The 18,421-nt window shown below is 36.9% G+C and overlaps 1 protein-coding gene across 1 annotated transcript in view; it reads left to right on the top strand.

Annotated features, from left to right (window-relative positions):
* The window catches only part of si:dkey-112m2.1 (transmembrane protein 132D), a 142,516-nt gene that overhangs the window by 64,251 nt on the left and 59,844 nt on the right, over positions 1-18,421 (top strand). Inside the window, exon 3 of the mRNA XM_060891630.1 lies at positions 13,984-14,127. Coding sequence (XP_060747613.1) covers positions 13,984-14,127 — 144 coding nt within the window. The remainder of the gene's footprint in view (positions 1-13,983; positions 14,128-18,421) is intronic.

The raw sequence follows: 18,421 nt of genomic DNA, 5'->3' as shown, positions 1-18,421 counted from the left end.
GAAAAGTGAGGCATAGGCCTCATTAATTAAATTAGCTCCCTTATCCACACATCTCGCCAAGTCCACTCCTTAGAGCTCTGATTGGGTTCACCTTCCTGGATTGTGCTCAGGTGAATGCTACACATCAACAAACGGGCTGCTGGGGTGCTGCTCTACCTTTCATTACTCTTCACACCACATGTCTTCCTTCATCTCTGTGCTGTAGTGTATTGTAAAGGTGTGGCTCTTCCCATGATTCCTGATGCTGTATTTTTTATATTCTGGCTCTCTTTTGTGTGTCAACAGTGAGCACAATTTCAGCATGAACGTTAATGTAAAAATGAACATGAACTTTATCTTTAACATTAGCACAAACTTTAACATTAACACAAACCTAAACATTAACACAAACTTTTACATTAACACAAACTTTAACATTAACATTAACACAAACTTTAACATTAGGACAAACTTTAACATTAACATTAACACGAACTTTAACATTAACACAAACCTAAACATTAACACAAACTTTTACATTGACACAAACTTTAACATTAGCACAAACTTTAACATTAACATTTACACAAGCATAAACATCAACACAAACTTTAACATTAGCACAAACTTTAACATTAGCACAAACTTTAACATTAACACAAACTTTAACTTTAACACAAACTTTAACATTAACATTAACACAAACTTTAATATTAACACAAACTTTAACATTAACATTAACACAAACTTTAACATTAACATTAACACAAACTTTAATATTAACACAAACTTTAACATTAGCACAAACTTTAACATTAATACAAACTTTAACTTTAACACAAACTTTAACATTAACATTAACACAAGCATAAACATCAACACAAACTTTAAGATTAGCACAAACTTTAGCATGATATTAACACAAACCTAAACATTAACACAAACTTTCCCATTAACATTAACACAAACTTTAAGATTAGCACAAACTTTAACATTAACACAAACTTTAACATTAACATTAACACAAACTTTAACATTAACATACATTTCATCATGAAAATTAACACAAAATGTAATATTAATACTAACACAAAATTTAACATTAACACTAACTTTAACATGAGCATTAACACACTCTTTAAAATGAGCATTAGCACACAGTTTAACATGAGCATTAACACAGACTTTAACATGAGCATTAACACAGACTTTAACATGAGCATTAACACAGACTTTAACATGAGCATTAACGCAAACTTTAACATGAGCATTAACACACACTTTAGCATGAGCATTAACACACACTTTAACATGAGCATTAACACACACTTTAACATGAACATTAACACAAACATAACCACAGAGCTACTACTTCCCCAGCATGGTTTGGGGTTCAGTTCCTGCCCCTGCGTTGAAGGCTGACTGGCTTCTCTAAATTGTCTGTAGTGTGCTCTGAGTCTTCTGGTATAGACTTCAGGTTCCTCGCGACCCTGTCTAGCGTAAGTGGTGCAGGAAATAAAATGATGCATGAAAACATTAACATGAACTTTAACACTGGAATAAATATGACAGTGCTGCATGATTCTGTGTGATCCGTTAACATTCATTTATTTGTAATGAATAGATTTATGATGTATTGGAGAAATACATCCAAATAATTTGATAGGTCATTGTATATATATACACACACACACACAAATTGATTGTGTCCCGTATGTATGGCTAAAAATATCCAAAGTTTTAACCAGACTCACTATGACTTTAAATCTGAATGCAGTATACAGTAGATATATTCTAACCAGGTTCAGACACAGACAGTGACTTCACAATACACTCCTATTGGGAAGCTCCACAGTTGTGGAACATCACATGATGTGAGCCATCCTTCCAAGCAGACATGCTTCAGTTCAGAAAGCTTCATGGTTTGAACAGAGTTTCATTCTTTTAAAAGCATAAGGAACAAGCCATCTAAGTGCAGTTTAAATTTTCAGAGCTCTTTTAACCTTTTAAAAGAGAACTTTGCTGTTTAATTTCTCTTCTGTGGCATATAGTTTTCAACCTGCTCTATGCTCTGATGCTCTTTGGACTAACGATAGAATTTATACTGTAATTTTCCATCTTTTACTTCAGCAAAGTTATAGATGGAGGCCTGTATATTTTAGCTCTATCAGACTCTGGTGCTTGATGTGGGTGTAAAGTTCAGCTTTTTACAGAAGCCGATTTTGCACTTTCTCTCTAAATTCATCGATCTTCACCTCCTCTCTTTCTCTCTCTGTGGCATCCACTAAAAGAGGTCGGGATTGGAATATTTTATTTCTTTAGTTCTTTTAGCCTCTTCATACCTATCATTTTTAAAGCCTTCTCTCGGCTCACCACAGGACCGAGCAAACCTTTCAGAGCACATTAAATGATCTCGGCCATGTATTGATATTTTGGACTAAAGCCCACACACTTTTACGCAAGCATGAACAGGCACTTAACCATGTCAGCAAAAGCAGCACAGGGAAGAAGAAGACAAAGGGCTTGTGGTTTTAAATGCACAGCTCAAAATGTGATTAAATTGCTACTGTTCTCTCTACTACAGCTCATGGTGACTTGAGTGAATTGAAATCCTAGGGGATTCTCTTTAAAAAGTCCTTTTTATTAATTTCATTATTTATTTACTTCAAATGGAACTAAAATGGAAATTTCCAGCATGAACAAGTATACATGTACTATAAATGAATGTAGATAATTATACGTGTGCATTTTTTTTTTTTTTTTGGTTCACAATTAAATTCAATAACATGAAGAAAAGCTGCTATAAAGATGGAAGTACACAATTGTATAGATTGTCTGTGTTTGCATTATATATATAAATATATATCAATCACCCAACAGAGGTAAAAATGTCTCACACTGAAAGCCAACAGTGTTCTGAGATATTTTATATCAGGTTTGGCAATAAATTTATATTTATATTTACACTGAAATTACTCCCTGGTGGTCCATGGGCAGGTTCCCACTCTACCGCTGCTACGGTCCAGGTTTGATTTCTGTTCAGGGAACCAATCCAGCTAAATGAGGGTTAATTCTAAGTGTCGGTCCAAAGCCTGGATAAAATGGAAAGGATGCATCTGGAAGGGCATCCGGCATAAAACCTGTGCTACATGAAAATATCTAGATAGACTGAGCCTCTGTACATGAAGCAGCTGAAAGACAACAACATGCTGAATCAATTTTTATTCCGCTAGTGAACTGGAACACCAGTGTGGTAGGAAAAAGGGTTTTTCACTTTCTACATTCTTATAAAGTAATACGCTTTAAACAATAATCTAGATTCTGTAACTTATTAACAAAATGAACTTCATTTATCATCATGTAGCAGTTTTTGTGTTTTTGTGGTCAAACCGTAGTTAAAATTATGCTGTGAAGCCATTTTACTTTATAGCATAATCCATATAAAAAATTGCAAAAAAAAGCTTTGCTCTAGTTATTTGACTTGAAGCTGAATAGATGAGGTTTATAGTAGTTTATATGTAAAGTTTCACAAATTTAGGAGCAAGACATGAGATATGAAAATATTTCTGAATCAATACTGCATGTCTTGTGGAAATCAACATGCAAATCAAACTATTTATTTATAAATAAATTCAATTGAAACCAGCAATCCACAATAAATAAGGTCCATTATTACTATTATTAGGAATCATTTGTAAGATAATAAAATGTAATGCCCGGTTTTAATGTTTAATTTGATCAATTATCTCCTACCATCAGTGAAATGAGAACTTTGAAGCATGCTAATCGAGTAATTCAATCTTTTTTCATAGCAATTAAACAGGGTTTGGGTTTAGCTGTGCTAATTGTGCTAATTATAGCCTGGGGCTTGCTGTGTTTAAAGTCTTCAAATTTGAATTGTGTTTTTGTGATGCAGATTTGTGTTCAGAGGTTTTTCTTCTCCTGTGGTCTCTGAAAGTGACTACAGATTTGCAGAAACAGTCTTCTGTGGTTTCTTTGCCTATTCTTACTCACTGAGGTGCACAGAAACAGCAGAGAGTAGTGGAACACAGGAACAACAGATGAGGATGCTAACAGCGCTAACAATCATCAGATTTTTCCCAGTATGTGGCGCCCCAGTGTGCAGCTTATTGATTCACTCATCCTACAGAAACCAGCTGAGAAGTCAAACATTACAAAGAGAAGTCATGATAGTGTGTGTGTTCACATTCGCTGGATTTTTCCCCTTAACCTCTGCTGCATATTTTTACATGCGATCCTGTGGGAAGCGGCCGCAAGGTGTGTGGAATGCAGCCGATTTTAAAAGTGCTGCCTCTGGCGTTTTATTCATCAGATCACAATGCTTTGAAAAGTACAAAACTTCATTTTATCACAAAAGTGATGAGTGATTTTATGATAAGTCAAGCGCTTTTTTATAACTTGACCAGTCAGGTCACAGCTCATGGGACAAGTAAAAAAAAAACAACAAAGATAAAGGATAAAGAATCAGTTTGGATAGATTTAGAAGCATAATTTGCTTATTATTTATTAATCAATGAATAATGGATAAAAGAATAAATAATTCATCTTTCACTTGTCATCTCTGGAGAGACTATAAGAGTTCTGTCTCTCTGCTGTTGTTAAATCTTGTTACTGAAAATATATACAATATAAAACCACATGCTTAATATTCTATAGGTCCCTCACCTGCCACCAGAAAAACTCTGACTCATTGAGGCATGAAGGTGTCTGAAGGAGTCCTGTGGAATATGACACCAAGACGAAGCAATAGATCTAACAGTTAGCAGACTTGGACCGGATTTGTTTTTTCAGCATATCCTAAATACAGATGCTCAGATGTTCTTTGTCAGGTTCCTTAAACCTTTCTTGAACAATGTTTGAGTTGTGTCAGGAAGCATTATCCTGCTGAAAGAGGCCACTGCCAGGAAGAGGTTTACTTGGTCTGCAACAATGTTTAGGTAGGTTCTATGTGTCAGTGTAACATCCACATGAATGCCAGGACCTGATGTTTTCCAGCAGAACATTGCCCAGAGCATCACACTGCCTTTACCCACTTGCCCTCTTCCCATAGTGCATTCTGATTCCATCTTCTAACCAGGTAAGCAATTAAACAATACATACTGTACACATGGCTTTCCACATGATCTAAAAGAAAACGTGAATCATCAGACCAGGCCACCTTCTTCCGTTGCTCTATATTCCAATTAAGATGCTCACATGTCCCTTATAGGCACTTTCAGCAGTGGACAGAAGACAGCATGGGTAATCTGACCAGTCTGCAGCTACACAGCCAAATACACAGCAAACTCTACACACATACCAGATCACCAGTTGTCCTTTCTTGGAGCACTTTCGGTAGGTACTAATCTTCACAAACTGGGAACACACCACAGTACCTGCTGTTTTGGAGATGCTCTGTTCTAGTCATACTGTATATCCATCACAAGTTGTTACTCAGACCGTTACATTTGTTCATTTTTCCTTCTTAAACCCAACTCAAAGAACTGACTGTTTACTTGCTGATGATTCCCATCCCTTGACAGGTGCAAGTGTAAGGAAATAAATGTAATGAGTTAATCAATGTTGATAAACAACTTCATGCTTAGACGGTTAGTGGTTTTGGTGTTGTACACACGCACACATAAAAGTATTGTCAGCTCTCAGCACAAATAGCTTTGCTTTTTTCGATCTTTTATTTATTTTTTTTTTTTGCGTGGTTCGTGTCAAGAGCAGAATTTTTTTTAGCACAAATTTCCTAGTCGTCAGCTCGTGGTAGTCTTCTCAACTATGATTTCCTTTCCAGTTTATGGCGTGACGTCAAATCAACATTTTGCTCTCCAAATCAAAAGTAAACAAAGAAGTGGTTCTTACCTTTAACTGAGTTATGTTACAGTATATATAAAAGCTTGTTCTTTAGATCCGTCATTATACAGACATATTTGCTCAAATGCTGATTTTACAGATCAGTATTTGAAGAGGGACAAAGACATCGCAGAAGAAATGTTCCACTTTGTACTGTAAGTCAGATGAGCTAAGGCCAAAAATGACATGATTTGTCAATGAATGACAGACAAGATGAATGTAGCATTAGTTCCTGTCATGCTTTGTTTATATAGTTTTCTGAATGCTGTGTTGATTTGACTTGTGTCTCCACCCCGTCTTGTCACTGGTTTATTGTTCACTTTTTGCTACATGTTTTTATGCTTCATTGTTTCTGGTGAACTCACTTTAATGTTATGTCTTTTTTCAAGATTGTTTCCTGTTTTCTTCTTTTGAGTGAACCAGTCTCACGAGCCTTGACTATCATTATCCGAATCTCCCATAATTAACATCACACACTGAGTTTACTTTCTTGCGTTTTGCATCTCACTCACTCCTGTATGACACACAAGTAAAGTATAAACACCCCCCCTCTCCCATAAAAGCATAAAAGAACCAGTGCTAGACCTGTATTTTTCAGATATAACACTGTCAGTGTTGCTGTTTATCAACAACTTTATGACCGATTAGCTGCTATATATTCGCATGTCTATAATGTTGTCATGAACAATTATTTCTGTATCTATGAGTAATGCTAGTACTTGTGCCTATCCATATTAGCTCAAGTGGTTACCATAGAAACTGTCTGGGATTAGAAATTTACACCTGCTCTTGGCTAGGCGTGAATTTTACGTCTGGTCTTAGAGATAAAACTGATGTATAATCTGTTTAATCTGTAAATATCTGTTAATATATACGCTTAAAGTAAAGTGGTGTAAACTCACTTTACTGTGAGGATTTTAGAGTTTTCTTTACCGAGGATGGCTGTTGGTGTTTATTACATGTCCAAGTTAATGGCATTAAATCTCTCTCTCTCTCTCTCTCTCTCTCTCTCTCTCTCTCTCTCTCTCTCTCTCTCTCACACACACACACACACACACACACACACAGACTCCTGCTCTTCATTACAATTTCATAATGAATGAGAAATGAGAATCAGGGGATTTTGTACACATTATTTCACACGGCTGATGCAGGGCTTGTGACGGCCTGTCAACATCCTGACACGCTCTCTCTATCTGTTATTAAAATCCATTTCTTTCTCTCTCTCTTACTCTCTCTCTCTCTCTCTCTCTCTCTCTCTCTCTCACACACACACAAACACATTCTCTCTCTCTCTCACACTCTTTCTCTCGCTCTTTCTCCCTCAGCCTCTGCTGATCCTCTCATCATTTGTAAATACTAATTTAATTGATACTCATGTTGTTTGGGAATTAATGAGCTGGCGTCCGTGTGCTGGTGCGCTTCAACAGAGCTGCTCGGCTTAAAATTGGTTTTCCGGACCTTATTGCGTTTCAACAGAAATCATATTAGCCAGACCAATTTCATTAAAATCTGCCACTTCCTAATTAACCCCTGATTGCTTGTTTTTTTTGTGCACTTTAGTGTTTGTTGTGTTCATGCTTGGCTTTGAGTTTTAGCTTTTCTGTTTGGGTTTTATCTCAGCCAGATCATTACCGTACACTCTGTGTGTGATTTCTCCACGATTTGTGACCAAGCATAAAGTAGTGGACTCGAGAGATTTACTAGGCTTACTTGCAGCAAAATTGATGTAATGCTTCAGATTCTTTCCTGATGTATAATGTATGTTATCCTTCAAGCATAGTAATAGGACTCTGTAATAATGGCGCGTTCTGTCATGTTCTCATGTCGAAAAAAAAAAATGAATACAGAACATTATCCATCTCAGATATGAAAAAAACGCATATCTGAGATGGATAATTGTGATGAAGTTCATAAGCTTTCATTGTGATAAAGTTCATAAATTATGCTATTGTAACCTCATTGACCTTCAGCTATAATAACAGCAGTTAGCCCAACAGTTTGTGTTTCAGAAATACTCTTTAACTCACTAAAGGTCTATCCCACAGTCCTTCTTATTTCCAAGCAATGACACCCTTTTTCATATCCAGCATATCTTACTGATCTCCTTAAACAGTATATCCCATCTGAAACTCTTTATTCAGATGAGGCTGGATTAGAAGTAATTCCTAGAATTTGGTCACAGTTCAGCCAGTGCTAGATATTTCTTATATAGCCCCTAACCATTGCAATGCTGTTCCTGAAGAGATCAGAAACTAGCTTTCTGTAAAACTCATACTTGTTCAAACTTCCCCTTCATTATAATATACCTACCATTTACTTTAAAATAAACCCATTGTTTAACTTAAAAAATAGCTGTTGTACTAATGACTTTTATTATTTATTTTCACTGGAAGTGTTTTCTTTCCTTTTTACTTGTTTTTATGTTGAACTTTTATTTTTGAAAATCCGTAGAGAATTTGCTGATTGATTTAAGATTTTTAATGATGATGATGATGATGATGATTATGACTATTATTAACAAGAACAATAACTAACAAACAAACAAATAAATAAATGGATTCGTCAGAAGTCATGTGATAATAACCACAATTCAATTCTTCTTCTTCTTCTTCTTCTTCTTCTTCTTCTTCTTCTTCTTCTTCTTCTTCTTCTTCTTCTTTTTCTTCTTCTGTTTTCATTTATAGCTGATTTTACATTTGACAGTATAAAAAGACCAATAACTTAAAGTTTAGAATGACAGAATTGTGTGATCTATTCCAAGCTTTCACTGGTATGCAGGGTTGCCTGGTCTCACATTTTCCACTCCAAATACCTCCAATAGCTCCGTAATATTTCTTTGTGTATTAACCGTCTTGATATGGTATGATGGGAGATATCCTTTTACCCCACTCCACAGTTATTCTTCATTATTCTGTCACAAAAGTGAAGGAGTAAAGAAAGACTGCATCTGACCCAAATGAATCCAGATGTTCCTGTCTATGGCTGTCAGAAAGCCCAGAGTCAGGATATTACCCCAGCTTAGCACTGCGATATGATCAAAGACATAGAGACATGAGAACGAAGAACCCTTTGAACTTAGCGAAGGATCTGTCTGCATCATCCTCTCTAACTCTGAGATGCTCTTAAGTGCTTCGGCTTCCTTCGTCATTTTGGACGTTTTGTCTTTTATGCTTCTGTAGCGTTCTTGTACCGTCTGTTCAACCTACACATCGTCAGAGTGATTTTCAGTCATGCTGGAATTTAAAGACACTTTATACAAAAATCTTTTTGTGTATCTGGGGAATTTCACGGTAAAATGAGGAGGAGAAGGAAGGTGTGTGTGTGTGTGTGTGTGCGTGTGTGCGTGTGTGGTGAATAGCCATCCATCGCTGTTCTCCTGCAGTCCAGGCTGCAGAAACTGCACATAATGTTCAATGTGAATGAAAAGAGAGTGACTGAAAAGATTAGTGAAATCACCACTTCAGGGCCTTTGAGCCTCTGCAGCCGTAAATCCGTAAAATGCAGCACAGGCCCCTGTGGATGTAGACTGCATGTATGTGGAGTGAAACAGTACATCAGATCTCACACACAATCCTGAGTATTTTTTCTTCACTGTACAGTAGCTACATCTACATTGCATTTTCAGTTAAGGCCAAAGTTTTACATACAGAGAAAAAAGACGAACATTTTTACGACACACATCTATGGTAGCATCCATATCCTGTGTTAAATACATTCATTGTTATATTTACTTTAATTCTATAAAAGAAGTCATTTTTAAAGAATAGCTATAAAAGTCACAACCTCACCTGCATTTTTGTTTGTATTTGATGCCAGTGACTTTTTACTGCTTGCGTTTGAATCAAATGCTTGGGATAACCTTTCACATGCTTCTCACAAGGCTTTGATGAATATAAACTCATACATTCTTCAGGGAAACAGGAGCATGACTGATCAGTTGTACAGTTAAGGCCAAAAGTCTAAAGGCTAAAGCGATTCGATCTCAGATTTTCACAGCTCCAAAGAAGTCACGTTACCATGCCATGTTGGAAATCTGGCTTATTCCACCTGAAAGAAATGTTTTAACTCACTAAGGATTCAGGTCAGGACTTCAATCCTTCATTCAATAGCTACTCCAGTGCTTTTTTATTTTATTATTTTTTTATTTGTCGTTTTGAACCCAACTATGGCCGCATGCTTAGGATCTGTGTCTGGCTGGAAGACCCAGTTGGGGCTAAAATGGACCGTTCTGGCTGATGACTTGAGGTGTTGCATCAGTGTTTCTATATGATCCTCTTCCATTTTATGACAAAACACCCCCTCAACATGATGCTGCCACCTCCTTGCTTCACACCCTGTGTTCTTTTCCACCATATATACTGTAGCACTGACTATTATGGGCAAACAGTTCCATTTTTTTTCGTCCTCCAAAAAAAAAAAAAAAAACACTTCAAACTTCAAAATGCTGTTGATTACTTGCAAAATTCAGTCCGTTTTTTTATGCTGATTTGGGGATTTTTCAGTGCATGGCAATGTGGGACTCTCTTGATGGTGGATGTACATACTTTGGTACCTGATGTGTCAAACTGTACTAGTTCCTTTGTTGTTGTCTTGGGTTTCAGTTCGTTTGTACCTGGTACTTTGTACCTCTTTCCTAAATGATTTTATATCCAATTCATTATACAGATGTCTGTGGTACCTTCTATTGTTTGGAAATAGCTCCTAAGGTTAAACTGACTTGTAGAGGTCTACATTTTTTATGAACTCTTTGCCGAGTTTCTTGGATTTTTTCCTTACTAGAAAGGGTAAATTTGCACTGGCTTTAAAGGTGGCTTTCTACAGCCATGATTGGTTAAAATGACCTCTAAAGTAAATTACAAAGTAAATGCTCTAATTAAGGGGGGCACGGTGGCGTAGTGGTTAGCACGTTTGCCTCACACCTCCAGGGTTGGGGGTTCGATTCCCGCCTTGTGTATGTGGAGTTTGCATGTTCTCCCCGTGCCTCGGGGGTTTCCTCCGGGTACTCCGGTTTCCTCCCCCGGTCCAAAGACATGCATGGTAGGTTGATTGGCATCTCTGGAAAATTGTCCGTAGTGTGTGAGTGTGTGAGTGAATGAGAGTGTGTGTGTGTGTGTCCTGCGATGGGTTGGCACTCCGTCCAGGGTGTATCCTGCCTTGATGCCCAATGACGCCTGAGATAGGCACAGGCTCCCCTGTGACCCGAGGTAGTTCGGATAAGCGGTAGAAAATGAATGAATGCTCTAATTAAAGTAAGTGCATTGTAACATGATGTGTGGAGTTGTGAAAAAACTGAGATTGAATCACTTTAGCCTTTAGACTTTTGGCCTAAACTGTACAACTGATCAGCTGTGCTCCTGTTTCATTAAAGAATTTATGAGACTCAAAAAAGTTCAATTTTTCATGTGTTTGTTTTATAATGAGAGGATGTTTTAGCAGTTATTAGACTAGAAAAAGGTTGAAGATTTTTAAGTGTTTTTGTCATTAAAATGCTTATTTACAGGATTTATTTATGCCATCGACATGAAGCCATGTATCAATATCTTTAAACTGCTGTGTCCTGGATCAGTGTAACACATAAAGCAAAGCACTATCTTCCTTCTTCCACATACATAACCTCACAGAGAGCCACAATTAGCAAGAGTCACTGATTTCTTTTCAATTATAGGAGCATATACAGTAGAATATAGAAATTAGACATTTCTGTTGAGCCCTTTCATGACTATTATTTTGATACCTCATTAATGCTACTGTTTTTCATACCAGTTAATATATGATACATTTTTCATAACAGCAATATTGACAATAGTTCATTTGTTCATATCTGGCTCATATGAATGCACATAGTACAGTATATAATATGTTTTTATAGTAACGGCTCATTCACATGGACTCATTCTCAAGGTGGATTGCAGACGGATGTTCATATGTTTTCTGTATATTGTAAGAACATATTTATTTAACCTTTATGCAAGGAGTCTCCAGTGTCAGCATGTTTAGTAAGAGGGAAAACTGTGACTTAGAACGTTCCCTTAAGGACAATGCAGTTTCCTTAATAACTTGACAAGCTACGTTTTTTATTGTGTTTACTTCGAGAGAGAGAAATAGAGAAAAGTTGGTGAGAGAATGTACTTATAGTTTAACATTAATTGCAACTACAATTGGGTAAAATGTAGGACAGGTTATTCTTCAATAAATAAAAAATAATGGAAACTACGGTGGTCTTAAGAGGAACAGAAACTGAAAATAAAAGTGTTGTTACCAGCAGTTTTACACCACCGTAAAAAATTTCCTTATAAATCACTGCCTTATAAGAAAGATTGCAGTAGATCCATCTGAACGTAGACTTTCCAATTTATTCAACATTATCATTTACATCTGATTGTCACAGCAGCTAAAGTGAAAATATCCTGCGCATCCTCTTCAATCATACTCCTCTCAGCCATTCTGTGTTCACCCTCCCTGCTCTATTCTATGAGGAAACCTTCACTTTTACCCAGATGATAACTCATAATACGATACTGTAGCTGAAGGTCAGGTGAATATCAGCTTAACGCTTTTCACTGTGTACATGAGGAGTATGTGATTTTGTGTTTAGTTGGATGAGAAATCTTGTTCAGGTCTGATTTGTTTGGTACAGATTTGACATGTAAATCTTCTCATTTGCATTCTGTTATAAATGATATGTTTTTGGTGAAGGTTTTGAAGTGATTTATTCATTAGATAGATAGATAGATAGATGGATGGATGGATGGATGGATGGATGGATGGATAGATGGAAACTCCTTCAAAGCACCACCACGGCCGTTACGTTTTTCCCAGAACAGAAGCACACACAGCGGTTTATTCATTAGTAAGGACTTGTTGCTGTAATAAAAGCTGTAATAGTTGTTAGAGTTCAGACTCTATATAACACAGTGTGTTTCTCGTTGCTCGTTTACTCGTGCCGCAGTTTTCAGTTCATTTTTGCTGCCAGCAGCAGCAGCAGCGGCGGCGTTAAAGTGCACGATAAGGAATCTCCAGTCTCTCACACTGACAGGAAGGTAATTGCTACCATACATTTTTGAGGACACTGCCTCAGTACACGTTTCTGTTTGACTGTTTAGTTATCTCTGTGCTACTCTGTATGCATTTCTAATTAATTAGTTTCAGTCTTATTTGCTTTGCATTGTCAGTGTAGAGAATTATCTGTCATTCATGACTTATTTTTTTCCAGATGCTGTACCTTTCTATTTGTTTTTTATCTGCTTGTGATAAGCTGCCGGCATGACAGGACACAGCTGCACAACTGACACGTGGTTCTAATGATCCATACTGAGCAGCGTCGAGACAACTTACCAGCATCCTGTTAGACTTTGTAAACCTTTTACAGCATACTCATACATCATAACAGTCACAATTCGTAAACATAAAATTATATTTATAAGTATACTGTAGCAACGTGTGCTGGAAATGCTGCGTCTAAGATGAGGGCTGTTAGTCACCGCAGGGGAGGCTTCAAATATTACACATTAACTCGAGGTGTTTTGCATAATCAATGCATGAAAAGATATTGTTTTCGAATTAATTTGCACCTCCTCTGTAGACGTGTAAGCTCAGATTTCGCTTTTAAGAAAAATTTTTTTAATAAAAATAGCACCAGGGAAACAAAAATGAACACACAGACAAAGAAACAAGTAAGAATTGTTTAAAATGTTAGAAAGAAAAAAATAAAAACAGAAATAATAAAATAAAATAGAAAGGAAAAAAATTCTTATTTCAATATTAAATCATAAAATATGAAGAAATAGGAAAACAGAATGAGAAAAGAAAAAACAAAGAATAAAATAAAAATATAAAAGAAATAGATTTTGTCAGACAAATAAATAAAAAGAACTGCAATAAAACAAAAAGAAATCACGAAATTAGATGAAATAAGAAAGATTGCGTCTGTTTAAAACTGTAAAACTGTATTTTTGTTCGATCTTGACTGGTGAAAGTCTTTATGTTTAAGTGATGTGCTAATGTTATCTGTGGATAGAACTCAGAAATCAGAAACCCAGGTTGAAATTTATATCAAGCTTGTTTTTTTTGTCACGCCGATGGCACGGAAAGAGGTATAAACAAACAAACAGACGAACAACCGGTGTCTCTCTGAAACAGGGTGAAGCTGAAAGACGACGTGGCTTTTCTAGGAGCGAAGGTCACTAATCCGGTGCAGTGGACCGTCAGTCAGGACGTGAGAAATGAAGGACACAGAGTCGTTACTCTGCATTGTCGAAGAAAAGACACCAGCTACAGTCAGAGGTCAGTAACCCTTACGTTTCACCAGAATATTTGCTGGGAAAAGCGTTAATTCCCATCACATTTGCTGTATTGTATGCAGCTTTAAGGCGTGCTCTTTAAGGTGGTTTTTATACTGGGCACATTTGCTGGGCTCAGAATCCCGGTGTGATGGTTTCCAGCACCACGCACAGTTCAGACTTAGAAACTAAGTGGAATTTCATCAATTAATTGTGTAAATGCTCCTGTATAAATGATTCACTGTATTAAGCATAAAACTAGCATTTAAAGTATAATGACAATGATGCAAGACTATATAAAGGGCAAAGTTATGAATGTTCTGTATAATTTGTTAAGCGATCTCTTTGTTTTCTCAGTAAAGCACTTACAGGCTTTCACCTGTGTAGTCAGTTTTTGAACTAGGTTTGCTTTAATAAAAAAACAAACAAAAAAAAAACCCAGAAATCTATCTGCCTACTGTAAAATTATTCATTTCTGTACAGTTTCTGAACAAAACCAGCTTTTTAACACCAGGGATCAAAGGTCAAGATATTTCTCCTCGGTCATTTTCCTGTGGAATTTGTAAATTCATGAAAGTGTGTTCAGAAATTCTGAAAACTCTCCTCCTCCACACTGTGGCCTTTCTGAATGTGAGCATTTCTGCTAAATTGGATGTTCATCTAGTCTAATTCCAGCATACTCTCCTGCACATAAACAGACATCCAGCTTCTGCCAGCTTGCCAAGCTGCTTGTCTGTCTGATTGTCTGATCCCTCACATCATCCTCCAATTTCCGCTTCCAAACTCACGAGGATTAATAGTCCGAAATTGTTCCGTTGCCTTGTTTGATTGACAGCTGTGTGCTTGTTGGTCTTGCGTCCATCTTCTTAGTACATCTTCTTCCCACTGGCATTTACATACACAAATGAATCTCATGAATACTCAAATTTCCCAATCTGCAGCTTGATTGAGGGAAAGCAGGAAGAAAAAAAACATTTCTGATCTTAATTAAGTGCTTTAGGATTTACTTTTCCATCTCAAATAAGATTCATTTCCTGACATGTGTCAGTTTATGAAATAGCGGAAAGAAGGATAGGGAGCAGATGTGATGCACAGAGCTGGAAGTTATCACAAACTAAGTTTCAGCTAAAGGCAAGGGAAAAAAATGATGAGCATTAAATAAAATGTGCTTCTTCGCCTTCAGCCATTGGTATAAATCATATCGTAATAAAACATGCTTATTCGGTTATAATCTCTCATTGAAATTCGTATTTCACCTCTGCGTACCTGACTTTACATCACACGTTTTTCCCCTTATTGAAATTTTTTGCTCTGCTGCATCTGAGCGGAATGATTACGTTTATGTTTTACACGAGTTATTAAAGTTTTAGGATTTATACACTGGTTTACAAGAGCATCAGCCATGTAAATGAGTTCCTCCAAATTCAAACATTTCTAATACTGCATGCCACTTTTTCATAAATATACACACAACGTACATTCAGGTACTGATTTACTGAGACCTGAAGTAACGAGCCCTAATTAGCACGTACGGTGTACTCCTGAAATAGGAAGATAATATGGTACACTGAGGAGATTCCATACTAACAAACTGGAAATCAAAGAATAAAATTAATATCACACAAGGGAAAAGTACATTAATCAATTATATAACAATGAAAAACATCTCTGTCCTTGACAACCCACACATCACAAGCGTACCAGTACTTACAACCAATACTCACAAACACACGCAACTTAATTACACACCCATAAACACACAATTCACAGAATCAGAGTTGGTGTTTTGCATGTGAATAATGAACTTAACAGACAATCTGTTAACAAACAGTCAGACTAGCAAATTATATATTAAGTATCAGATCCATGTCATGTCTACTGTCTACTCTAATGTCTGATGTCTGGCATGAAGTACAAAACATCTACAAATATGAATAAAATGAAATAAATAAGGTCTCATTTGGTCCCCCAAAGGCGTATTGGATTAGTGGTTTGTCTTGCACCTCCAGGGTTGAGGATTTGATTTGTGTGTGTGTGTAGTTTGCATGTTATCCTTGTGTTTTGGGGTTTCCCCCAGGTATGCCAGTTTTCTCTACCAACCCATTGCCATGTGCTGTAGGTTGATTGAACATCTTTGTGCCAAGTCAAGTCAAGAGTTAATTCAAGAAACTTTCATTGTCATTTCAACCATATATAGCTGACACAGTACATAGTGAAGTGAAACAATGCTCTAGGACCATACATAAAACAACAACAGAGCTAAAGCAAGTTGACCTAGCCACATAAAGTCTATCATGTGACCTAGTGCAAAAAGTGCGAGACAAAATACAATACAAAACAACAAACTACAGGAATAAATACACAAAATAGCACTGACCAGTGAGCATATTGTATATTATAATATGTATGATATAGTAGCATGTGTAAAAATAGAGGTACTGTATCTAAACAAAGAGGTTTCTTGTAAACATAAACACACTTGTGAAATAGCAAGAGTTGTATTTGATTTGAGTGAATGTGCAAGACAGCATGTAAACTGTTTAATATGGGTAATGCTGTAGACATGGTTGTATAATGAAGGAGTGTTTGGAAATAGGGTGTGCCCTTAGGATAGACACCAGGTTCCCTTTGACCCTGTGTGAGATAAATGATACAGAAAATGTATGAATGAATGGACAGGAAGATAAAAGAAATACTCAATTGCAGTGTTTTCTTTCTGTCTGTATAGGCTATTAGAATGGGGGCATAAAAGCCTTTATTATCACCACATGTACATTACAGCACTGTGGAATTCTTTTCTTCACATACCCCAACTGAGGAGGTTGGGGTCAGAGTGCAGGGGCAGCTATGATACAGCTTCTGGAGCAGGGAGGGTTGAGGGCCTTGCTCAAGGGCCCAGCAGTGGCAGATTGGCTTTGCTGGGCCTTGAACCCTGATCCTCTGATCAACAACCCAGAGTCTTAACCAGTTGAGCCACCACTGCCCCTTACATAACATCATTGGTAAAGAGACAAATTCTACCAAGCAGGCTAGCTAAAAACATGAACATTATATATATTTTATTCTTAATTATTTCATTATGAGATTATCTCTACAACTTATGTTAGTTCTGTTTCTTCATGTCCTCTTCTTCTTGTTTTTACCTTCTTTTTTGGTTTTTAAAAGTTCAACAATTCAAAATAAACTTGCCCAATCCTACATTCTAGCGAGGTGGCTCTCCTTTATCTGAGGTTCCTGGTATAGTGTGTTCCCCATCTGAGGTGAGCTTTGAGATTTAACATTTTCGTGTTCTTAGTGGCCTTCGTGAGGGAAAACTTGGCGTCCAAAGCAATTGTCTGCCTTGCCTGTCCTGTAACTACGCCTACTCGCTATGCTATACACATCACACATGAAGATCGAGGCCAGGGGAACTCTGCTGCTCTAAATTGGGCCTAGAGCAATGTTACAACAGGCAACCAGCAGACATTCATCAAACCTACAGACAAACATCAAACATACAAACACAGGGGAAAAAAAAAAAAAAAAAAGATATTCACCAAATTTTCACACCCAGAAACGGAAACAAGAAACTTACCACATCCTGTGTGAAGGAATATGCCAATGTTTTCTTTGTTATAATGTCAAAAATCTCAAGTTTACAACAGATATTAAAAAAATGTATTCTACCTTTAAAGATGGTAATAAGATTGTGTGATACATCAACAAAGCTGTGTAGGGCTGCTTTTAAAAAGGGGGATGGAGTTTAGTCCACAAAGCCAGATGATTATTATCAAGTTTCAAATAGATGTCAAAAGAAACGCTGGTATACAAGACAGACATCTCAGTAATGAGTTCTGAGCTGCTGTGTCACTAATGAGATTCACATCAAATTCCTCTAAGGTAACACAGTTCACTTCCAGTAGATTGTGTCAGTGTAGCATTTTAAGTGAAGAGCTATTTTTTATTTGTTTATTTTGGATGAAATGCTGAGACATATTGATAAAGTTGAGTGTGTTCACGTTAAATTCTACAAGTCTAGTGTTAACACTTTATACATACCTTAAAGCACACTAAATGCCATAAGCCATTTAGGAAAACTTACATCTGTAGTGCACTCTAGTTATAGGGACACGGACGAACAGGCACAAAGATGGAAGTAAGGCAAAATATTCACAGGGTGAAGTTTATTTACGGGTGATGGTGTTGGGTGCAGAGAACATTGGTGCAGTTCTTGTCGAAACAAAGAAAGCAAACTTGTCTTTAGTGTGTGGGGGCATCTTTGTTATCTGGGCTTGCAGCCTAGGCAGCATGTGGTCCTC

Source organism: Tachysurus vachellii, chromosome 17 (genome assembly GCF_030014155.1).
Source record: "Tachysurus vachellii isolate PV-2020 chromosome 17, HZAU_Pvac_v1, whole genome shotgun sequence".
Lineage (NCBI taxonomy): Eukaryota > Metazoa > Chordata > Actinopteri > Siluriformes > Bagridae > Tachysurus > Tachysurus vachellii.
This window is presented reverse-complemented; position numbering and strand designations above follow the sequence as displayed.